Consider the following 25,736-nt stretch of genomic DNA (forward strand, 5'->3'; position numbering starts at 1 on the left):
GCACTGTACTGAGCGCTTGGGAAGTACAAGTTGGCAACATATAGAATAATGATGATGGTGATGATAGCATTTGTTAAGCGTTTACTATGTGCCAAGCACTGTTCTAAGCCGTAGGGGGGATGCAAGGTCATCAGGTTGTCCCACGTGGGGCTCACAGACTTCATCCCCATTTTCCAGATGAGGTAAGTGAGGCACAGAGAAGTGAAGTGACTTAAAAGCGGGCAGAGCTTTCAAAAGTCACCTTCCGCAAGGCGGAGGAACCCCCCTGCTGTGTGGGGGAGAGAGGCCTGGAAACGAATGACAGGGAATAATAATAATAATAATAATAATAATAATAATAATGGTATTTGTTAAGCACTTACTATGTGCCAAGCACTGTTCTAAAAGATGGGGTAGGTACAAGGTGATCAGGTTGTCCCACGTGGGGCTCACAGTCTTCATCCCCATTTTCCAGATGGGGTAAGTGAGGCACAGAGAAGTGAAGTGACTTAAAAGCGGGCAGAGCTTTCAAAAGTCACCTTCCGCAAGGCGGAGGAACCCCACTGCTGTTTGGGAGGAGAGAGGCCTGGAAACGAATGTCAGGAGAATAATAATAATAATAATAATAATAATAATAATAATAATAATAATGATGATGATGGTATTTGTTAAGCACTTACTATGTGCCAAGCACTGTTCTAAAAGATGGGGGAGATACAAGGTGATCAGGTTGTCCCATGTGGGGCTCACAGACTTATCCCCATTTTCCAGATGAAGTAAGTGAGGCACAGAGAAGTGAAGTGACTTAAAAGCGGGCAGAGCTTTCGAAAGTCACCTTCCGCAAGGCGGAGGAACCCCCCTGCTGTGTGGGAGGAGAGAGGCCTGGAAATGAATGACAGGAGAATAATAATAATAATAATAATAATAATAATGATGGTATTTGTTAAGCACTTACTATGTGCCAAGCACTGTTCTAAAAGATGGGGTAGATACAAGGTCATCAGGTTGTCCCACGTGGGGCTCACAGACTTCATCCCCATTTTCCAGATGAGGTAAGTGAGGCACAGAGAAGTGAAGTGACTTAAAAGTGGGCAGAGCTTTCTAAAGTCACCTTCCTCAAGGCGGAGGAACCCCCCTGCTGTTTGGGAGGAGAGAGGCCTGGAAACGAATGTCAGGATAATAATAATAATAATAATAATAATAATAATAGTTATGATGATGGTATTTGTTAAGCACTTACTATGTGCCAAGCACTGTTCTAAAAGATGGGGGAGATACAAGGTGATCAGCTTGTCCCATGTGGGGCTCACAGTCTTCATCCCCATTTTCCAGATGGGGTAAATGAGGCACAGAGAAGTTAAGTGACTTAAAAGCAGGCAGAGCTTTCAAAAGTCACCTTCCACAAGGCGGAGGAACCCCACTGCTGTTTGGGAGGAGAGAGGCCTGGAAACGAATGACAGGAGAATAATAATAATAATAATAATAATAATAATAATAATAATAATGGTATTTGTTAATCACTTACTATGTGCCAAGGACTGTTCTAAAAAATGGGGTAGATACAAGGTGATCAGGTTGTCCCATGTGGGGCTCACAGTCTTCATCCCCATTTTCCAGATGGGGTAAGTGAGGCACAGAGAAGTGAAGTGACTTAAAAGCTGGCAGAGCTTTCAAAAGTCACCTTCCACAAGGTGGAGGAACCCCACTGCTGTTTGGGAGGAGAGAGGCCTGGAAACGAATGACAGGAGAATAATAATAATAATAATAATAATAATAATAATAATAATAATAATAATAATAATGGTATTTGTTAAGCACTTACTATGTGCCAAGCACTGTTCTAAAAGATGGGGAAGATACAAGGTCATCAGGTTGTCCCATGTGGGGCTCACAGACTTCATCCCCATTTTCCAGATGAGGGAACTGAGGCCCAGAGAAGTGAAGTGACCTGCCCAAAGTCACCCATCTGATTAGTGGCGGAGCCGGGATTAGAACCCACAACCTCTGCCTCCCAAGCCCGGGCTCTTTCCACTAAGCCATGCTGCTTCTGTGTGAAGCAGAGGGAGAAGAGTAGCAGGGAGCCCCAGTGGGTAGAACCCGGGCCCCTCATCCCGGCTCTGCCATTTGTTCCTTCATTCAATTGTATTTCATTCGATCGCATTTATTGAGCGCTTACTGTGTGCAGAGCACTGGACTAAGAGCTTGGAAAGGACAGTTCAGCAACAGATAATAATAATACTAATAATGATGGAGTTTATTAAGCGCTTACTATGTGCAAAGCACTGTTCTAAACGCTGGGGAGGTTACAAGGTGATCAGGTTGTCCCACAAGGGGCTCACAGTCTTAATCCCCATTTGACAGATGAGGGAACTGAGGCCCGGAGAAGTGAAGTGACTTGCCCAAAGTCACCAAGCTGACAATTGGCGGAGCCGGGATTTGAACCCATGGCCTCTGACTCCAAAGCCTGGGCTCTTTCCATCGAGCCACGCTGGTGCTTCAGATACCTGTATATATGTATATATGTTTGTACATATTTATTACTCTATTTATTTAATTTATTTTACTTGTACATATCTATTCTATTTATTTTATTTTGTTAGTATGTTTGGTTTTGTTCTCTGTCTTCCCCTTTTAGACTGTGAGCCCACTGGTGGGTAGGGACTGTATATGTTGCCAACTCGTACTTCCCAAGTGCTTAGTCCAGTGCTCTGCACATAGTAAGCGCTCAATAAATACGATTGATGGTGATGATGAGGATAGCGACAATCCCTACCCAACAACAGGCTCACGGTCCAGAAGGGGGGAGACGGGCAACAAAACAAAACAAGTAGACAGGCCTCAATGCCGGGTGTGACCTTGGACGAGTCACTTCACTTCTCTGGGTCTCAGTCTCCTCATCCGTAAAATGGAGATGAAGACCCCGAACCCTGTGTGGGACAGGGACTGTGCCATTCGTTCATATGTAATTATTGAGCACTCACCGCGTGCAGAGCGCTGGACTAATAATAATAATAATAATGGCGTTTATTAAGCACTTACTATGTGCAAAGCCCTGTTCTAAGCGCTGGGGAGGTTACAAGGTGATCAGGTTGGCCCACGGGGGGCTCACAGTCTTAATCCCCATTTTACAGATGAGGTCACTGAGGTTCAGAGAAGTTGAGTGACTTGCCCAAAGTCACACAGCTGACAAGTGGGGGAACCGGGATTTGAACCTATGACCTCTGACTCCAGAGCCCGGGCTCTTTCCCCTGAGCCGCACTGCTTAATTATCATTATTATTATTACTGTTATTATTACATGACTTGACTGAGCCAGCGTTCCCAAGGAGGCACATATAACTCTTCCCCCGTCAAAGAGAAAGACGGAATTTCCACTGTATTTATATCAATCAATCAATCAATCAATCGTATTTATTGAGCGCTTACTGTGTGCAGAGCACTGTACTAAGTGCTTGGGAAGTACAAGTGGGCAACACATAGAGACAGTCCCTACCCAACAGCGGGCTCACAGTCTAGAAGGGGGAGACAGGGAACAAAACCAAACGTACTAACAAAATAAAATAAATAGAATAGATATGTACAAGTAAAATAAATAAATAAATAAATAGAGTAATGCATTTATATCATCAATCGTATTTATTGAGCGCTTACTGTGTGCAGAGCACTGTACTAAGCGCTTGGGAAGTACAAATTGGCAACACATAGAGACAGTCCCTACCCAACAGTGGGCTCACAGTCTAAAAGGGGGAGACAGAGAACAAAACCAAACATACTAACAAAATAAAATAAATAGAATAGATATGTACAAGTAAGATAAATAAATAGAGTAATAAATCTGTACAAACATATATCCATATATACAGGTGCCGTGGGGAAGGGAAGGAGGTAAGATGGGGGGGGATGGAGAGGGGGATGAGGGGGAGAGGAAGGAAGGGGGTCAGTCTGGGAAGGCCTCCTTATATGACGCCTGTTGCTCTGTGGGCGAGGACGTTAATGATACTTTTCAAAGCGTCCAGTACAGAGTACTCCGCACACAGCCGGCGCTCTCTAAATACCACCAACTTTAGTTTTTAATGAATCTCACCCGTTTTCAAAAACCCCGACGTCCAAAATCTTTAAAGAGGAGAGAAGGGGGGCGGGTTTAGGAGAAAGGCTTTGGCCTCAACGTACCGGACAGCCGCTGGCTTCACAGCCAAGTCCTTAGGCGAGAAAACGGTTCCCGTCCGTCTCGGTCTTTTAACGAAGTCCGCCCAGGCGGAGTGGGAAGTTCTGCCTTTCGTGTCCATTGTGGCCGTGGTGTGTGGTTTTTGTGTGCTTGCCAGCAGTGACTCTTTCCATACCACCGTTATATACACACAAATATACGTATATAATAATAATAATGATAGCATTTATTAAGCGCTTACTATGTGCAAAGCACTGTTCTAAGCGCTGGGGCTGTTACAAGGTGATCAGGTTGTCCCACGGGGGGCCCCTCACAGGATTCATCCCCATTTTACAGATGAGGTCACTGAGGCCCAGAGAAGTGAAGTGACTTGCCCAAGGTCACACAGCAGAAATGTGGTGGAGCTGGGATTCAAACCCATGACCTCTGACTCCAAAGCCCGTGCCCTTTCCACTGGAGCCACGCAGCTTCTCTGTATATATATATATATATATATATATATATATATATATATATATATATATATATGTGCATATATGTGTGCACATATATATACATATATATACGTGTATATATATACATATATAACTACATATAACTACACACACATATATACAAATACACACATATATACAAATACACACATATATACACACATACATATATGTATGTGTGTACATGTGTATATGCATGTATATATACATATATATGTATATATACACATACATACACACATACATACATGTATGTATATATATGCATACACGTGCATATGTATATATACACATACATATATATGCACATACATATATGTATGTGTTTATATATGTGTATATGTATGTGTATATATATGCATACACACATATATACATATATACACATATACATATATGTATGTGTATATGTATGCATATATGTGTGTATACATATATATGCACATACATATATGTATGTGTTTATATATGTGTATATGTATGTGTATATATATGTATACACACATATACATATATACACATATGCATATATGTATGTGTATATGTATGCATATGTGTGTATATATACATATACGTACATATATACATATATACGCAAACATATACATGTGTATATATATGTGTATATATATGTAGTTATGATACATGCATGTATATGTGTAGACATATCCACACACACACACACACACATGTATATATACATATTCGTGTGTGTATCTATAATACATGCAAAGCAGTCTATCTCTCCGCCTCTGACAATTCCATTTTCACCGTTCCGTTTTTCCCCTGTCGTTGCCCCTCCGATTCCGCCTCTGTTTTGGTTTCGTTTCCTCCCGGTCACCCTCTGACCCCGCGTCTTTTCTCTGCCGCTTTCCTCCGCAGCATCTTCCCCCCAAAGATCTAGGAGCTGCCGGTCTCCCAGCTCCTCCCCCCCCCACCTCCCGGGGTCCCCCTCATCTTAAAACCCCCCGCCTCCGTCTCCCCGGACCTAGGCCTTCCCCCTTCCCGCCTGACCGTAGGAGCCCCGTTGTTCTGAGGAAAAGCGTTTCTTTCAGCGAAGAGCTGTTCCTCGCTGCTTCCGGTAGGAGCCAAGTGTGATGCGTTTTCTTTTGCCGATTTATTTAGATTTGAAAAACGAGCGCGTTTTGGAAAAGGATCGCAAGCGCGAGGGATGAACGAGAACTGGGATAGACCGAGGGGGGACCCTCGTGTTTTCTTTCTCCTTTGAGAGTTAAAGTCAACCGACATTTAGGTTGACGGGAACCCGAGGGTAGTTATCGATAGGCTTTTTTTTTTTAAATAAAAATGACCGTTACGTAGGCCTGGGTATAAAAGCCGTTGCTCCCGACAAAAAGAAAGAGGCACCCGCGTGATCCGTTTTAAAATATTGCCGACCCGCCAACTCCATCCGTGCTATCGGACTTATCCCGTCACAAGCATCCGAAAAGAGTTGGGCTGTTCGGACCAGCCCCGTTCGGCTCTCCTTCCCATCCGCGCTGGATTTTTCCATGCCATCACCTTTCGTTGCCATCCCATCCCGCTCTCTTAGTCATCATCCTGCTCCATTTTATCTTCAGAGTACATTCTGTTTTGTGTTTCCCGTGCTTCCCATTAAGACCTTCGCCTCACTTCTTTGTTTAGTATCCTATAGTCCCTGGGAAGATTTTGTTGCGATGCCACGTGAGATCAAAGACCGTTGAAAATAATCAGAATGAGCACCCGGGGACTATTCGATGCTAATCTTTGTTTCCTTATCCAAAAACAGCTAAAAAAAAAATCCTAAAAGGCCACACGAATGACTCCTTCCCACGGTAGTGGTGATTTAGGAATGAACGGGCTGGGACGGATTTTTACCTTCAGTACGAGAAGGCCTCCCCTTCCCCTCCCACTCCCGCTTTCCCTAATAAAATTCCATGCTCCTAACCCGTCTATTGATAGTCGAGAAAAGAAGACCAGGGAGGGAAAGAAATCGGCTGTTAGATTTTAAAAAGAGTTAAGATCTCACCGAAAGTATTTACTCGCTGTCGATGTGTGTGGTTTCTTCTATTTCCATGTTGTTTCCCATTTCCTTTCTTTTCATCGTGGTTTTCCGGGGGGTGGGAATGTGAAACTGGGGAGACCCGATGCACCGAGAAATGTAAAACTCTGTAGGTCGTCGGGAGTTTTCGGGAATACGGAGGACTAGCCCTGAGTTTCCTTCCTAAGGAAAAATAATCATAATGAGGGTATTTGTCAAGCGCTTACAATGTGCCAAGCACTGTTCTAAGCGCTGGGGTAGATACAAGGTAATCAGCGTGTCCCACATGGGGCTCACAGTCTTCATCCCCATTTTCCAGATGAGGTCACTGAGGCCTAGAGAAGTGAAGTGACTTTCCCAAAGTCACACAGCTGACAAGTAGCGGTGGTGGGATTAGAACCCACGACCTTTGACTCTGAAGCCTGGGCTCTTGCCACTGAGCCACGCTGCCTCTCTATAGAGCTAGAAAGAGCCGGCACTAAAAATAAGGGACGACACCCCTAAGTTCCTCGACTGTCGTTCAGTTAAAATAGTCGTTTGCAACAGTCGTCTCCTGGGCAATAATAATAATCATCACTGTGGTATTTGTTGAGCGCTTCTTGCGTGGCAGGCACTGTCCTAAGTGCCGGGCTGGGTCTGAGCCCATCGACAGCCGGACTGCGGCGTCGACGTGAAATCGGGCAGCCCGAGTTTGTCTAAATAATAATAACGGTGGCATTTGTTAGATGCTTACTATGTGCCAAGCACTGTTCTAAGCGCCGGGGGAGATACAAGTTCATCAGGGGCTCACAGTCTTCATCCCCATTTTCCAGATGAGGGGACAGAGGCCTGGGGAAGTGACTTGCCCAGAAGTCACCCAGCTGAAGAGTCGGTTTTAGAACCCATGACCTCCGACTCCCAAGCCCGGGCTCTTTCCATTGAGCCACGCTTCCCGGCGGTCCGCGACGAGGGAACGGAGACTTTCCGGTGTTTCGGGAACGGCGCGGAGGCCGCCTCTACAGAGTCGGCTCCCCCCGGCCCCACGGCTGGATAATCCCGAGGCGCGTTTTAGCGTCCATTACAACCCCGGTGCATCGGAGCTAAAAGGCGTCGGTGAGGCTCCTGATTATCGCCTCTCTTCCCTAGGAATGGGCAGCGGCAGCGCCGGGAAGGACGGCGGACCCTTTAAAGCGCTTCTGAGGCAGCAGACTCAGTCGGCCCTGGAGCAGAGGGTAAGGAATCGGCCGTCAAGCGCGGATTTATTGAGCGCTTCCTCCGAGCGCGAGCGAGCTCACCCCCGGTTCTCCAGCTCAGGAACCCAGGCGACTTCTCTTTTTTAGACTGTGAGCCCACTGTTGGGTAGGGACCGTCTCTATATGTTGCCAGTTTGTACTTCCCAAGCGCTTAGTACAGTGCTCTGCACATAGTAAGCGCTCAATAAGTACGATTGATTGATTGATTGATTCTCGGCAGCCGCCACGACCCGGGGTGGGGAAAAGGACGCCGGATGGCTCGTCGGTTTGGTCGGGTTTTCGCGATGGGAGCCGGCCGCAGAGCAGAAACGTCCGCCGGCCGGATTCTACGGGCCGAGGGATAATAATTACAACAATAATAATGGCACTTGTTCATTCAATCGTATTTATTGAGCGCTTACTGTGTGCAGAGCACTGGACTAAGCGCTGGGGAAGTACAAGTTGGCAACATATAGAGACGGTCCCTACCCGACAACGGGCTCGCAGTCTAGAAGGGGGAGACAGAGAACAAAACAAAACATATTAACAAAATAAAATAAATAGAATAAATATGTACAGATATCATTATTACTCATGATAAATACGATCGACTGAGGGACTGGGCACTGTACTAATATGAGAAGCAGCGTGGCTCAGTGGAAAGAGCCCGGGCTTTGGAGTCAGAGGTCATGGGTTTAGACTGTGAGCCCACTGTTGGGTAGGGACTGTCTCTATATGTTGCCAATTTGTACTTCCCAAGCGCTTAGTACAGTGCTCTGCACATAGTAAGCGCTCAATAAATACGATTGATGATGATGATGATGATGATGGGTTCAAACCCCGGCTCCGCCAACTGTCAGCTGGGTGACTCTGTTAAGCGCTTACTATGTGCAAAGCACTGTTCTAAGTGCTGGGGAGGCTGCTTCACAGCTTAGAAGGGGGAGACACAAGAAAACCGAACATGTAGACAGGTGTCAAAATCGTCAGGACAAATAGAATTATAGCTATAATATAGCCGCTTCAAAGGAACAGCAAATCTCATGTCAAAATCGTCAGAACAAATAGAATTATAGCTATAATTGTTGTGTCGGGACCGTCTCTATCTGTTGCCGACTTGTCAATCAGTCAATCAATCAATCAATCGTATTATTTATTGAGCGCTTACTATGTGCAGAGCACTGTACTAAGCGCTTGGGAAGTACAAATTGGCAACACATAGAGACAGTCCCTACCCAACAGTGGGCTCACAGTCTAAAAGGGGGAGACAGAGAACAGAACCAAACATACCAACAAAATAAAATAAATAGGATAGAAATGTCCTTTCCAAGCGCTTAGTACAGTGCTGTGCACACAGTAAGCGCTCAATAAATACCATTGAATGAATGAATGAATAATATAGCCGCTTCAAAGGAATAGCGAATCTGACGGGAATTCGCGATAAGAAGCTATAGCAAACTTTCACGGGAGACCGACCGCAGTGAATATTCCGCTTGGAAGGAGCGGGTCCCGTAGTACCGCAGAGACGGCCTTCTCCCGCATTTTTTCCAAGTTGCCCATTCTCCGGTTTCCGTAACCGTTGCTAGCCCGGGAAATCCCAAGAATTCCCCAGGCCCCGTCTCCGGACGCGATTTCTGTGCTCCGTCCGGTAAATCCAGCGTAAGTACCCATTCCGAACGGAATGTCGAGCTGAGCGGAGGGGTTGGAGGGCGAGGGGGACGCGGCGCCTCGCCACAGCGGGTGGGTAACGTACTCTTTCCATTTTTTTTTTTGTTTCTCTGTGTCACTCCGTTGCTCAGGGAGGGTCACCTCATAGATTCTGTAGACAGCGGGTACGTGTCTCCAACTGGCGCGGGATGGCGATTTAAGGCCTTTTCTTTTCTCAGATCGAGGGCTTTTCCAGCTTCCGTGTTGCTCGTCGAACAATTTTCGGAGCTTTATTTATTCGTTTATTTTTTTCTCGACCATTGCCGGATTCTCATTTTTTTTTTTTCCCTATCCTATTGTTTGAAATACGTCTAGTCTGAATTTAATTTAACAGCACTCGGCGGCTCTGTCCTTTTTTTAGCTTTACTAATCTGCATGATTTCGTGTCCGTTTAAAGGTACAAGGAAATGGCTTTCAGGGGTGCGCTGTTTTCATTTGAAAGCTTCTAGAACTTGTCAAAAGAAACATCGCCACCTCTTTTAAAAGCACTGTATGCTGCTTTTAAAAATTTCTTTTATCCACTTAACGTTTCTGGGCTAAGTTTTAGGCAGAGTGAAATTTAAAGAGAAAGAATGCCAAGGAGTGAAAATCTTTCCCTTTCAATGAGAGTCTGAGCATACTGCTTTCTCAAAAGAAGCCTTTAGGATATGATACAAGAAATAACCACGATAGTAGTATGAGTTAAATTCATTGAATCGTATTTATTGAGCACTTACTGGGTGCGGAGCACTGTACTAAGCGCTTGGGAAGTACAAGTTGGCAACATATAGAGACAGTCCCTACCCAGCAGCGGGCTCACAGTCTAGAATCATCATCAATCGTATTTATTGAGCGCTTACTATATGCAGAGCACTGTGCTAAGCGCTTGGGAAGTACAAATTGGCAAAATATAGAGACAGTCCCTACCCAACAGCGGGCTCACAGTCTAAAAGGGGGAGACAGAGAACAAAACCAAACATACTAACAAAATAAAATAAATAGAATAGATATGTACAAATAAAATAGAGTAAAAAATATGTACAAACATATATACATATATACAGGTGCTGTGGGGAAGGGAAGGAGGTAAGATGGGGGGGATGGAGAGGGGGACGAGGGGGAGAGGAAGGAAGGGGCTCAGTCTGGGAAGGCCTCCTGGAGGAGGTGAGCTCTCAGCAGGGCCTTGAAGGGAGGAAGAGAGCTAGCTTGGCGGAGGGGCAGAGGGATTGGGGGCATTCCAGGCCCGGGGGATGATGTGGGCCGGGGGTCGATGGCGGGACAGGCGAGAGCGAGGCCTAATGGTGAGGAGATTAGTGGCAGAGGAGCGGAGGGTGCGGGCTGGGCTGGAGAAGGAGAGAAGGGTGGTGAGATAGGAGGGGGCCAGGGGATGGATGGACAGCCTGGAAGCCCAGGGGGAGGAGTATTTGCCTGATGCGTAGGGTTGATTGGTAGCCACTGGAGATTTTTGAAAAGGGGAGTCACATGCCCAGAGCGTTTCTGCACAGAGATGATCCAGGCAGCAGCGTGAAGTATGGATTGAAGTGGGAAGAGACAGGAGGATGGGAGATCGGAGAGGAGGCTGATGCAGTAATCCGGTCGGGATACGGTGAGAGATTGAACGAGCAGGGTAGCGGTTTGGATGGAGAGGAAAGGGCGGATCTTGGCAATGTTGCGGAGCTGAGACCGGCAGGTTTTGGTGACGGCTTGGATGTGAGGGGTGAATGAGAGAGCGGAGTCGAGGATGACACCAGAGTTGCGGGCTTGTGAGACGGGAAGGATGGTAGTGCCGTCAACAGAGATGGGAAAGTCAGGGAGAGGGCAGGGTTTGGGAGGGAAGGCAAGGAGCTCAGTCTTCGACATGTTGAGTTTTAGATGGCGGGCAGACATCACAGTCTTCATCCCCATTTTCCCAGTGAGGGAACTGAAGCCCGGAGAAGTGAAGTGGCCTGCCCAAAGTCACACAGCAGACAAGTGGCAGATTAGAACTCGTGACCTTCTGACTCCCAGGCCCAGGCTCTAATCACTAGGGCACAGGTTCTTGGGAGGGGAAAGTAATAATAATAATAATAATAATGGTATTTGTTAAGCACTTACTATGTGCAAAGCACTGTTTTAAGCGCTGGGGGGATTCAAGGCGATCGGGTTGTCCCACGTGGGGCTCACAGTCTTCATCCCCATTTTACAGATGAGAGAACTGAGGCACAGAGAAGTGAAGTGACTTGCCCAAAGTCACATAGCTGACAATTGGCGGAGCCGGGATTTGAACCCATGACCTCTGACTCCAAAACCCATACTCTTTCCGCTGAGCCAGGCTGCTTCTCTACAAAGGGGCTAGGCAAGCAGGCTCCCTGCTTTCAAAGGATTTACAGTCCACAAGGGGAGACAGAGGTTAAAGTCAATTGTGGATAAGGGGAATTGTAGAGTATAAAAGATTGTTTTTTTGGTGGCATTTGTTAAGCGCTTACTATGGATGTGCCAGGCACTGTACTAAACACTGTGGTAGATGCAAGACAGTCAGGTTGAACACAGTCCCTGTCCCACATAATAATAATAATAATAATAATGATGGCATTTATTGAGCGCTTACTATGTGCAAAGCACTGTTCTAAGCGCTGGGGAGGTTACAAGGTGATCAGGTTGTCCCACGTGGGACTCAGTCTCAATCCCCATTTTACAGATGAGGTAACTGAGGCACAGAGAAGTTAAGTGACTTGCCCAAAGTCACACAGCTGACAATTGGCAGAGCCGGGGCTCTGCCACATGGGGCTCACAGTCTTCATCCCCATTTTCCAGATGAGGGAACTGAAGCCCGGAGAAGTAAAGTGACTTGCCCAAGGTCACATAGCAGACAACGAGCAGAGTCAGGATTAGAACCCAGGCCCTTTTAACTCCCAGGCTCGGACTCTTTCCCTATTTAGATAATAATAATAATGATGATGATGGTATTTGTTAAGCGCTTACTATGTGCAAAGCACTGTTCTACACACTGGGGGTAGATACAAGGTGATCAGGTTGTCCCACGGGGGCTCACAGTCTTCATCCCCATTTTACAGATGAGGTACTGAGGCCCAGAGAAGTGAAGGGATGAGCCCAAAGTCACACAGCTGACAAGTGGCGGAGGCAGGATTAGAACCCATAATAGTAATAATAATGGCATTTGTTAAGCGCTTACTATATGCAAAGCACTGTTCTAAGCACCGGGGGGATACAAGGTGATCAGTTTGTCCCACGTGGGGCTCACAGTCTTAATCCTCCTTTTACAGATGAGGTAACGGAGGCTCAGAGAAGTTAAGTGACTTACCCAAGGTCACACAGCAGACATGTGGCGGAGCCGGGATTCGAACCCATGACCTCTGACTCCCAATAATAATAATAATGATGGTATTTGTTAGGTGCTTACTATGTGCAAATCACTGTTCTAAGCGCTGGGGCGGGATACAAGGTGATTAAGCTGTCCCCTGTGGGGCTCACAGCCTTAATCCCCATTTTACAGATGAGGCAACTGAGGCCCAGAGAAGTGAAGTGACTTGCCCAAAGTCACACAGCTGACAAGTGGCGGAGCCGGGATTAGAACCCAGGACCTCAGACTCCCAAGCCCGGGCTCTTGCCACTGAGCCACGCTGCTTCGATGGGATCCTTTTATCAGCTTCCTAAGTGTTTTTTTGATTTTTAAAAATCAGAGTTACTTAAATCCAAAGAACCTCCCTATGTTAGTTTTTTTCCCGTGCTTGGCAAATCCCTCGAGTGGGATTTTTGCAATAACTCAGAGTTATTGTTTCTTTGGAATAGCCTTTGAGGGAGCTTCTCAGATCCCTCTGTTCGTCTAGGCTGTGAGCCCATCGTGGGCAGGGATTGTCTCTCTTTATTGCTGTATTGTACTTTCCAAGCGCTTAGTACAGTGCTCTGCGCATAGTAAGCATTCAATAAACTGAAGCAGCGTGGCTCAGTGGAAAGAGCCCGGGCTTGGCAGTCAGAGGATGTGGGTTCTAATCCTGGCTCTGACACTTGCCTGCTGTGTGATCTTAACTTCTCTGTGCCTCAGTTACCTCATCTGTAAAATAGGGATTCATTCATTCATTCAATCGTATTTACTTTTAGACTGTGAGCCCACTGTTGGGTAGGGACTGTCTCTATATGTTGCCAATTTGTACTTCCCAAGCACTTAGTACAGTGCTCTGCACATAGTAAGCGCTCAATAAATACGATTGATGATGATGATGATTGAGCACTTACTGTGTGCAGAGCACTGTACTAAGCGGCTAAGACTGTGAGCCCCACATGGGACGACCTGATTACCTTCTACCTACCCCAGTGTTTAGAACAGTGCTTGGCACCTAGTAAGTGCTTAGCAGATACCATAATCATTTATTAAGCACTTAGTACAGTGCTCTGCACACAGTAAGTGCTCAATAAATATGATTGAATGAATGAATGTGTTGTCTTGGGATTGAGTACCGCAATTTATTCCTTTCTCCCATTTCCTTGCAGAACGCTTTTGTGGGATACAGAGTTCAGTAGGTTTTGATTAATTCTTGCAGGTTAGGGATAACTTTAGAGACATAATAATAATAATAATAATAATAATAATAATAATAATAATAATAATAATGGAATTTGTTAAGCGCTTACTATGTGCGGAGCACTGTTCGAAGCACTGGAGGGGATACAAGGTGATCAGGTTGTCCCACGTGGGGCTCACAGTCTTTATTCATTTATTTTACTTGTACAGATCTATTTTATTTATTTTATTTTGTTAATATAATAATAATGGCATTTATTAAGCGCTTACTACATGCAAAGCACTGTTCTAAGCGCTGGAGAGGTTACAAGATGATCAGGTTGTCCCACGGGGGGGCTCACAGTCTTCATCCCCATTTTACAGATGAGGTAACTGAGGCCCAGAGAAGTTAAGTGACTTGCCCAAAGTCACACAGCTAATTGGCGGAGCCGGGATTTGAACCCATGACCTCTGACTCCAAAGCCCAGGCTCTTTCCCACTGAGCCATGCTGCTTCTCCAAATATGTTAGTATGATTTGTTTTGTTGTCTGTTTCCCCCTTCTCGACTGTGAGCCCGCTGTTGGGTAGGGATCGTCTCTATATGTTGCCAACTTGGACTTCCCAAGCGCTTAGTCCAGTGCTCTGCACAGGTAAGCGCTCAATAAATACGATTGATTGATTGATTGATTGGTCCCCCATTTTACAGATGAGGTAAGGGAGGCCCAGAGAGGTGAAGTGACTTGTCCCAAGTCCATTCAGCAGGCAGGTGGCCGAACAGGGATTCGAACGTAGCTCCCTCTGATTCCCAGGCCCACGCGCTATGCGCTAGGCTTCGCTGCTTGTAGTGTTCTCTCTTCAATCATTCAATTGGTGGCATTTATTGAGCGCTCACCGTGTGCCGAGCAGTGTACTAAGCACCTGGGTGAGTACGAAACGGTTGGTCGACACTTTCCCTTCCCACAGCGAGCTTATAGTCTAGAAAGGGAGACAGACATTAATATAAATCAATCAATCATATTTATTGAGCGCTTACTGTGCGCAGAGCACTGTACTAAGCGCTTGGAAAGCACAAGTTGGCAACACATAGAGACGGTCCCTACCCAACAGTGGGCTCACAGTCTAAACGGGGGAGACAGAGAACAAAACCAAACATATTAACAAAATAAAATAAATAGAATAGATATGTACAAGTAAAATAAATGAATAAATAGAGTAATAAACATATATACATATATACAGGTGCTGTGGGGAAGGGAAGGAGGTAAGGCCCGGGGGATGGAGAGGGGGAATAGGCGGAGAGGAAGGAGGGGGCTCAGTCTGGGAAGGCCTCCTGGAGGAGGTGAGCTCTCAGTAGGGCCTTGAAGGGAGGAAGAGAGCTAGCTTATAAATCAATCGTTTATAATGTAGAATGTCTCTACATGCACAGAAGTGCTGTGGGGGTGAATAATAATAATAATAACAGTAATGATGGTATTTGTGAAGCGCTTACTATGTACCAGACCCTGTACTAAACTCTGGGGTGGATCCAGAGAAGCAGCCTGGCTCAGTGGAAAGAGCCCGGGCTTGGGAGTCAGAGGTCATGGGTTCTAATCCCGGCTCCGCCAACTGTCAGCTGGGTGACTTTGGGCAAGTCACTTCACTTCTCTGGGCCTCAGTTCCCTCATCTGGAAAATGGGGGTTAAGACTGTGAGCCCCACGTGGGACGACCTGATCTGCTTGCTTCCTCCACAGCGCTTAGAACAGTGTTCACAAATGCCACTATTATTATTATTATTATTATTATTATTATTATTATTATCATCATCCAAGCAAATTGGGTTGGACACAGTCTCTGGTCCATGTGGGGCTCACAGTCTCAACCCCCATTTTCTAGATGAGGTAGCTGAGGCCCAGAGAAGCGAAGTGACTTGCCTAAGGTCACCCAGCAGATAAGCAGTGGAGCCGGGATTAGAACCCATGACCTTACTCCAGGGTGCTTCTCTAACAGACCACATGCCCAAAGGTCACCGATCCAAATGCCTAGACGACCCAGAGAGATTTCTCAGATTTCAGCAGCGGATTTGTAGCTTCTCATGATGATGATGCTATTTGCTAAGCACTTACTATGTGCCAAACACTGTTTCAAGCGCTGGGGTAGATACAAGGCAATCGGGTTGTCCCACGGGGGGCTCACAGTCTTCATCCCCATTTTACAGGTGAGGTAACCGAGGCACAGAGAAGTGAAGTGACTTGCCCGAAGTCACACAGCTGATGAGTGGCAGAGCTGGGATTAGAACCCATGACCTCCGAGTCCCCAGCCCGGGCTCTTTCCGCTAAGCCACACTGCTTCTCATTCATTCACTCATTCATTCATTCAGTCATAGTTATTGAGCGCTTACTGTGTGCAGAGCACTGTACTAAGCGCTTGGAAAGTACAATTCTCGATTATCAGTTCGTCCTGAATGACCGGCCATTCAAAACCAGCTCTTCAGAGGACAAGGGCCTTGGTCACGGTGCCCTTACCGTGTTAAAAAAAACAAGAAGCAAACCAAAACTCAACCCATTTGTCCTGTAGAGGATCTGGAGAGTCCCAAGCGCTTAGTACAGTGCTCTGCACACAGTAAGCGCTCAATAAACACGATTGATTGATTGATTGATTGATTAAAGAAGGGAGGGTGAGATACGTGGAAGAAAAGGGGGCCCGTTATGCATCCTCAAAGTGATGAGGTTGTTTCCCTCCGCGACCGAGACGGGTCAGGAGAATGCTTCCCCATCCTTGAGCTGAAGCCCTCTACCAGTTCACCGTCATCATCATCATCATCATCAATCGTATTTATTGAGCGCTTACTGTGTGCAGAGCTCTGGACTAAGCGCTTGGGAAGTACAATTTGGCAACGTATAGAGACAGTCCCTACCCAATAGTGGGCTCACAGTCTAAAAGGGGGAGTTCGCGTGCTTATCGGGCGCTTAGAACAGTGGTTGGTACATAGTAAGCGCTTAACAAATAAGATTATAATTACTTATTGGGAGCAGAGCGCTGTAATAATAATAATAATAATAATGGCATTTATTAAATGCTTACTATGTGCAAAGCACTGTTCTAAGCGCTGGGGAGGTTAAAAGGTGATCACGTTGTCCCACGGTCTTCATCCCCATTTTACAGATGAGGGAACTGAGGCCCAGAGAAGTGAAGCGACTTGCCCAAAGTCATACAGCTGACAATTGGCGGGGCCGGGATTTGAACCCGTGACCTCTGACTCCAAAGCCCGGGCTCTTTCCACTGAGCCACACTGCTTCTCGCTCTGTATGAAGCGGTTGAGAGGGAACGGTACAGCAGAGTGGGTAGGCACGTTCCCTGCGTGTGACGTGAATCCAGCGTCAGCTGACATTCGGGTTCTGACCGTCTTTGCCTCCTCCTCATCCCTCCACCGGGATCCATCCCGGTATTCCCTGCAAGTTGGGAATTCCGATCACCTAATAATAGTGATGGCATTTGTTAAGCGCTTACTATGTGCCAAGCACTGTTCTAAGCGCTGGCGGGGGGATGCAAGATAATCAGGTTGTCCCACATGGGGCTCACTGTCTTCATCCCCATTTTACAGATGAGGTAATTGGGGCACAGAGAAGTGAAGTGACTTGCCCAGAGTCACACAGCTGACAAGTGGCGGAGCAGGGATTTGAACCCATGACCTCTGACTCCAAAGCCCGGGCTCTTTCCACTGAGCCACGCTGAACTAGTAAAATCGCAGCGGCCAATCCATCCGTGGTATGGAGCCAGGTGTGGCCGTCAGCGGAGCACAGGACGACGCTCTTGGGAGAGCCACGATACATAATAATAGTAATAATAAAAATAATAATAATGGTATTTGTTAAGCGCTTACTATGTGCCAAGCACTGTTCTAAGCATTGAGGGAGATACAAGTTAGGTTGTCCCACGTGGGGCTCATAGTCTTCATCCCCGTTTTACAGGGAACTGAGGCCCAGAGAAGCAAAGTGACTTGCCCAGAGTCCACAGCTGATAATAATGATGGCATTTATTAAGCGCTTACTATGTTCAAAGCACTGTTCTCAGCGCTGGGGAGGTTACAAGGTGATCAGGTTGTCCCACAGGGGGTTCACAGTCTTCATCCCCATTTTATAAACTAGGTAACTGAGGCACAGAGAATAATAATAATGATGATGGCATTTATTAAGCGCTTACTATGTGCAAAGCACTGTTCTAAGCACTGGGGAGGTTACAAGGTGATCAGGTTGTCCCACGGGGGGCTCACAGTCTTAATCCCCATTTTATAGACTAGGTAACTGAGGCACAGAGAATAATAATAATGATGATGGCATTTGTTAAGCACTTACTATGTGCAAAGCACTGTTCTAAGTGCTGGGGAGGTTACAAGGTGATCGGGTTGTCCCACCGGGGGCTCACAGTCTCAATCCCCATTTTACAGATGAGGTGACTGAGGCCCAGAGAAGTGAAGTGACTTGCCAAATAATAATAATGGTATTTGTTAAGCGCTTACTATGTGCCAAGCACTGTTCTAAGCGTTGAGGGAGATACAAGTTAGTTTGTCCCACGTGGGGCTCATAGTCTTCATCCCCGTTTTACAGGAAACTGAGGCCCAAAGAAGTGAAGTGACTTGCCCAGAGTCCACAGCTGATAAGAATGATGGCATTTATTAAGCGCTTACTATGTGCAAAGCACTGTTCTAAGCGCTGGGGAGGTTGCAGGGTGAGCAAGTTGTCCCACGGGGGGCTCACAGTCTTCATCCCCATTTTATAGACTAGGTAACTGAGGCACAGAGAATAATAATAATGATGATGGCATTTGTTAAGCACTTACTATGAGCAAAGCACTGTTCTAAGCGCTGGGGAGGTTACAAGGTGATCAGGTTGTCCCACGGGGGGCTCACAGTCTTAATCCCCATTTTATAGACTAGGTAACTGAGGCACAGAGAATAATAATAATAATAATGATGGCATTTATTAAGCGCTTACTATGTGCAAAGCACTGTTCTAAGCCCTGGGGAGGTTACAAGGTGATCAGGTTGTCCCACTGGGGGCTCACAGTCTTAATCCCCATTTTACAGATGAGGTGACTGAGGCCCAGAGAAGTGAAGTGACTTGCCAAATAATAATAATGGTATTTGTTAAGCGCTTACTATGTGCCAAGCGCTGTTCTAAGCATTGAGGGAGATACAAGTTAGGTTGTCCCACGTGGGGCTCATAGTCTTCACCCCCATTTTACAGGGAACTGGGGCCCAGAGAAGCAAAGTGACGTGCCCAGAGTCCACAGCTGATAATAATGATGGCATTTATTAAGCGCTTACTATGTGCAAATCACTGTTCTAAGCGCTGGGGAGGTTACAAGGTGATCAGGTTGTCCCACGGGGGGCTCACAGTCTTAATCCCCATTTTATAGACTAGGTAACTGAGGCACAGAGAATAATAATAATAATGATGGCATTTATTAAGCACTTACTATGCGCAAAGCACTGTTCTAAGCACTGGGGAGGTTACAAGGTGATGGGGTTGTCCCACGGGGGGCTCACAGTCAATCCCCATTTTATAGATGAGGTGACTGAGGCCCAGAGAAGTGAAGTGACTTGCCCAGTGTCACCCAGCTGACAGTTGGCGGAGCCGGGATTTGAACCCATGACCACTGACTCCAAAGCCCGGGCTCTTTCCACTGAGCCACGCTGCTTCTCCGTAGCCAGAAGACATGCTCCCTGTCCTCGAGGAGCTTATGGTCTTGGGTCTTTTCAGTTGCTGAGGTTTTGGAAACCTGGGAATAAGAAGGTCATGGATTCTAATCCCGGCTAAATGCAGCGGAGAAGCAGCGTGGCTCAGTGGAAGGAGCCCGGGCTTGGGAGTCCGAGGTCATGGGTTCAAATCCCGGCTCCACCACCTGTCAGCTGGGTGACTTTGGGCAAGTCACTTCACTTCTCTGGGCCTCAGTTACCTCATCTGGAAAATGGGGTTGAAGACTGTGAGCCCCCCATAGAACAACCTGATCACCTTGTAACCTCCCTAGCGCTTAGAACAGTGCTTTGCACGTGGTAAGCGCTTAATAAATGCTATCATTATTATTATTATTATTATGCGGGAGAATGAACTCTGTAAAAGAATACACTTTGGTGAAAGATTTGGCTAGCATCAGTCAGCACCAGTGGAATTTATTGACTGCTTTCAGTGTGCAGAGCACTGGACTAAGCGCTTGGGAGAGCACAGTACAATAGATGATGATAATACTATGTGCCAGGCACTGTACTAAGCGCCAGGGTGGATACAAGCCAATCAGATTGGACACAGTCCCCGTCCCACACAATAATAATAATAATAATAATGGCATTTGTTAAGCGCTTACTATGTGCCAAGCACTGTTCTAAGCACTGGGGGGATACAAGGTGATCAAGTTGTCCCACGGGGGGCTCACAGTCTTAATCCCCATTTTACAGACGAGGTAACTGAGGCTCAGAGAAGTTAAGTGACTTGCCCAAGGTCACACAGCAGACATGTGGCAGAGCCGGGATTCGAACCATGACCTCTGACTCCAAAGCCCGGGCTCTTTCCACTGAGCCACGCTGCTTCTCTAATGGGCTCGCACTCTTAATCCCCATTTTCCACATGAGGAAACCGAGGCACAGAGAAATTAAATGACTTGCTCAAGGTCACACAGCAGTCAAGTGGTAGGGCCAGGACTAGAACTCGGGTCCTTCTGACACTTAGGCCCGGGCCCTATCTCAGTAGACCTGATCCCCTCCCGCCACAAATTCGTGGTCTAGAAAGCCGTCTTTTTCACGGGGAAAGCACACGATGAGCTTTCTAAACCAGCCTTCGCGATTCTGCGACGGCTTCGGTGCTTTTCAGTTTTATAAGCGCTCAATAAATACGATCGGCCGATTGACTGATTTTATAATCAGTGTTAAAATAGAAAGTGAGCCCCTACCCTCGCAGTTGGAGACAACGTACGTGCCATTTAACATGCCGACCGCGAGCTTTTCACGATTCTGAGACGGCTTCAGTGCTTTTCAGTTTTATAAGTGCTCAATAAATGCGATCGACCGATTGACTGATTTTATAATCAGTGTTAAAATAGAAAGTGAGCCCCTACCCTCGCAGTTGGAGCGAACGTATGTGCCATTTAACATGCCGACCACGAGCTTTTCACGATTCTGAGACGGCTTCGTGCTCTTCAGTTTTATAAGCGCTCAATAAATACGATCGACCGGTTGACTGATTTTATAATCAGTTGTAAAATAGAAAGTGAGCCCCTACCCTCGCAGTTGGAGAGAACGTCTGTGCCGTTTAACATGCCAACTGCGAGCTTTTCACGATTCTGAGACGGCTTCGGTGCTTTTCAGTTTTATAAGCGCTCAATAAATATGATCGACCGATTGACTGATTTTATAATCGGTGTTAAAATAGAAAGTGAGCCCCTACCCTCGCAGTTGGAGAGAGCGTATGTGCCGTTTAACATGCCGACCGCAAGCTTTTCACGATTCTGAGACGGCTTCGGTGCTTTGCAGTTTTATAAGTGCTCAATAAATACGATCGACCTATTGACTGATTTTATAATCAGTGTTAAAATAGAAAGTGAGCCCCTACCCTCGCAGTTGGAGAGAACGTACGTGCAATTTAACATGCCGACCGCGAGCTTTTCATGATTCTGGGACGGCTTCAGTGCTTTTCAGTTTTATAAGCGCTCAATAAATACGATCGACCGATTGACTGATTTTATAATCGGTGTTAAAATAGAAAGTGAGCCCCTACCCTCGCAGTTGGAGCGAACGTACGTGCCGTTTAACATGCCGACCGCGAGCTTTCCACGATTCTGGGACGGCTTCGGTGCTTTTCAGTTTTATAAGCGCTCAATAAATACGATCGACCGATTGACTGATTTTATAATCGGTGTTAAAATAGAAAGTGAGCCCCTACCCTCGCAGTTGGAGCGAACGTACGTGCCGTTTAACATGCCGACCGCGAGCTTTCCACGATTCTGGGACGGCTTCGGTGCTTTTCAGTTTTATAAGCGCTCAATAAATACGATTGACCGATTGACTGATTTTATAATCGGTGTTAAAATAGAAAGTGAGCCCCTACCCTCACAGTTGGAGAGAACGTATGTGGCATTTAACATGCCGACCGCGAGCTTTTCACGATTCTGGGACGGCTTCAGTGCTTTTCAGTTTTATAAGCGCTCAATAAATACGATCGACCGATAGACTGATTTTATAATCGGTGTTAAACTAGAAAGTGAGCCCCTACCCTCGCAGTTGGAGAGAGCGTATGTGCCGTTTAACATGCCGACCGCGAGCTTTTCATGATTCTGAGACGGCTTCAGTGTTTTTCAGTTTTATAAGCACTCAATAAATACAATCGACCGATTGACTGATTTTATAATCTGTGTTAAAATAGAAAGTGAGCCCCTACCCTCGCAGTTGGAGAGAACGTATGCACCGTTTAACATGCCGACCGCGAGCTTTTCACAATTCTGAGACGGCTTCGGTGCTTTTCAGTTTTATAAGCGCTCAATAAATACGATCGACCGGTTGACTGATTTTATAGTCAGTGTTAAAATAGAAAGTGAGCCCCTACCCTCGCGGTTGGAGAGAAGGTATGTGCCGTTTAACATGCCGACCGCGAGCTTTTCATGATTCTGAGACAGCTTCGGTGCTTTTCAGTTTTATAAGCGCTCAATAAATACGATCGACCGGTTGACTGATTTTATAATCAGTTTTAAAATAGAAAGTGATCCCCTACCCTCACAGTCGGAGAGAAGGTATGTGCCGTTTAACATGCCGACCGCGAGCTTTTCACGATTCTGAGACGGCTTCGGTGCTTTTCAGTTTTATAAGCGCTCAATAAATACGATCGACCGATTGACTGATTTTATAATCGATGTTAAAATAGAAGGTGAGCCCCTACCCTCGCAGTTGGAGAGAGCGTATGTGCCGTTTAACATGCCGACCGCGAGCTTTTCATGATTCTGAGACGGCTTCAGTGTTTTTCAGTTTTATAAGCACTCAATAAATACAATCGACCGATTGACTGATTTTATAATCTGTGTTAAAATAGAAAGTGAGCCCCTACCCTCGCAGTTGGAGAGAACGTATGCACCGTTTAACATGCCGACCGCGAGCTTTTCACAATTCTGAGACGGCTTCGGTGCTTTTCAGTTTTATAAGTGCTCAATAAATACGATCGACCGGTTGACTGATTTTATAATCAGTGTTAAAATAGAAAGTGAGCCCCTGCCCTCGCAGTTGGAGAGAACGTATGTGCCGTTTAACATACCGACCGCGAGCTTTTCACGATTCTGGGACGGCTTCGGTGCTTTTCAGTTTTATAAGCGCTCAATAAATACAATGGACCGATTGACTGATTTTATAATCAGTGTTAAAATAGAAAGTGAGCCCCTTCCCTCGCAGTTGGAGAGAACGTACGTGCCGTTTAACATGCTGACCGCGAGCTTTTTTCGTATCCTTTTTTTTCCCCCCTTTTCTTTTATGTGAATGGCATGCAGCTGATGGGTACAGGGTAACCGCTCAGTGCGTTGGCTTTTGATTTGGGGGAGCATATTGCCATCATTTAGCTGGGAATCGGGGTCTGCTTTTCCCAAGGACTGACCCGTACCTTTCCCCCCGCCCCGCCTCCCGGCTCTCTCCTTGCAGGAATTTCCATTTTTGACTCTGACGGCCTTCCCCCCCGGATTCCTGGTCCACGTGGGCGGTGTGGTCAGCGCACGCTCCGTGAAGCTCCTGGATCGCATCCACAATCCCGGTAAGTTTGGGGACCGTCCACCTTTCCCTTCCCGGGATGGCCTCCCTGCTTTCCGCTACTCGCGTGGGATCCGACGCCATTCGTTCGGTCGTATTTATGGAGCGCCTACTGTGCGCAGACCACCGTACTAAGCGCCAGAGTAGCGTCCCTCCACGCGGCCGCGGTCCGAGGACGGGAGCAGGTCTTCATCAATCGGTTTGCCAGCGGCCTCGGTCGGGCGCTTACCGCCGGCGGGGCACCGGACTAAGCGCTCGGGAGCGTCCGACACGAGAAATGGACACATATCCTCGTCCGCGAGGAGCTTACGGGCTTTCGGTGGTACCCTCCGGGCCGTTGTGAGGAGAGAGAGATGGGTCGAGACAGCCTGGTGTTTCGATTGTCACGATTATCCGTTTCGGGTCACGTCTCTCCCTCCGGAGACCGTAAGGTCCCTGTGGGCGGGGAACGTGTTGGATTGCGCGCTCCCGATCGCTCAGTACGGCGCTCGGCACGCGGTCAGGGGCTCCAGAAATACCACCGATTGATTGATCGATCGATTGATTTCACGAGTTCCTTGGGGGTCTATGTTGCGGGGACGGGGGGGAATCTTTGTGAGCAGGAAGTGGCATCTGTCAACACCTCATTCTGTTCTTGGCCCGTTGAAATCTGAAAGCCCGGGCGCACGATAATCGGTTATAACCCGTCGTTTGGAGTTCGTCATTATTTCGATGGGATTTCCAGTCCAGTCTTTCCGAGCACTCGTTTGAAGTTCGTCATTATTTCGATGGGATTTCCAGTCCGGCCTTTCCGAGCACACACTGAGAGTCAAACTCTTGATAGAGCCCCTGGAAAAGTGTTGGCTCTTCTCCGGTGCCTTGACTCCCCCCACCACGAAGAGGCTGCATGCCCAAAAAATCACAGCTTCAAATACTGCATGTTTTCAAAATGTCTAAAAACGAGGAAGCGTCTCCTTTCCCTCCCAAGCGCTGTCTTCGTCTTGAACTGGGAAGAGAGGGTGGCTTCAAGGCGGAATGTTTTTAGGGCACTTGGATTTAGCGTGGTCAGAGGAAGCGCCCCGATTTGAAAGAAACCCGACAAACCCATCTGTTTGGAATAGCATTCCAGGATCTGTTTCCGACTCGAGGGGCAGAATTGGGCAAGTCATTCACCTTTTCCGGACTGCAGCCTCAGTAACATAAAAGCCGTATTATCATCATCGTTTAGCATTTAGCATCGTTTAGCATCATTATCGTTTAGCATCCCCCCCTCGTCCCCCTCTCCATCCCCCCCATCTTACCTCCTTCCCTTCCCCACGGCACCTGTATATATGGATATATGTTTGTACATATTTATTACTCAATTTATTTATTTATTTTACTTGTACATATCTATTCTATTTATTTTATTTTGTTAGTACGTTTGGTTTTGTCTCCCCCTTTTAGACTGTGAGCCCACTGTTGGGTAGGGACTGTCTCTATATGTTGCCAATTTGTACTTCCCAAGCGCTTAGTCCAGTGCTCTGCACACAGTAAGCGCTCAATAAATACGATTGATTGATTTATAGAGCACTGAATATAGACTCCCACCTGCCGGAATGGGCAGTTGGATCATTTTTACCCGTCTGCCTCCCAATTTCCCACTGAGGCTATGAAAGTCAGTCTGAGCCCAAGGAAGCGGGCTTTGAAATTTTCAGACCGAAGCACTCTAAATCTTGATTTTGATTTCAGCTACCGAGACGGGGAAAGATTAATTCCGACCCCGGGCCTTTCCGCAGAGCAACGTAGCTGGTAGTTTAAAGTGCCATTATTAACGTTGCTCGATGCCAAAGGCGATCATCAGAAATCTGTGGAGAAAGAAAAGCTTGGATCATTCATTCATCCGTTCCTTCAATCGTATTTATTGAGCGCTTACTGTGTGCAGAGCTCTGTGCTGAGGGCTTGGGAAGTACAATTCGG

The 25,736-nt window shown here is 46.7% G+C and overlaps 1 protein-coding gene across 13 annotated transcripts in view; it reads left to right on the forward strand.

Moving 5' to 3' along the window:
• C2CD5 (C2 calcium dependent domain containing 5) overlaps nucleotides 1-25,736 on the forward strand; it is a 224,110-nt gene that overhangs the window by 58,767 nt on the left and 139,607 nt on the right. For 6 of the 13 annotated variants that reach the window (XM_038765549.1, XM_038765539.1, XM_038765557.1 and 3 more), the window contains 3 exons: nucleotides 7,780-7,865; nucleotides 9,662-9,694; nucleotides 23,694-23,802. In XM_038765549.1, the coding sequence (XP_038621477.1) occupies nucleotides 7,780-7,865; nucleotides 9,662-9,694; nucleotides 23,694-23,802 (228 nt within the window). Of the gene's footprint in view, nucleotides 1-5,657; nucleotides 5,719-7,779; nucleotides 7,866-9,661; nucleotides 9,695-23,693; nucleotides 23,803-25,736 lie in introns of those variants that run through there. The other 7 variants (XM_038765568.1, XM_038765585.1, XM_038765563.1 and 4 more) reach the window with 2 other exon arrangements.

Source organism: Tachyglossus aculeatus, chromosome 2 (assembly GCF_015852505.1).
Source record: "Tachyglossus aculeatus isolate mTacAcu1 chromosome 2, mTacAcu1.pri, whole genome shotgun sequence".
Lineage (NCBI taxonomy): Eukaryota > Metazoa > Chordata > Mammalia > Monotremata > Tachyglossidae > Tachyglossus > Tachyglossus aculeatus.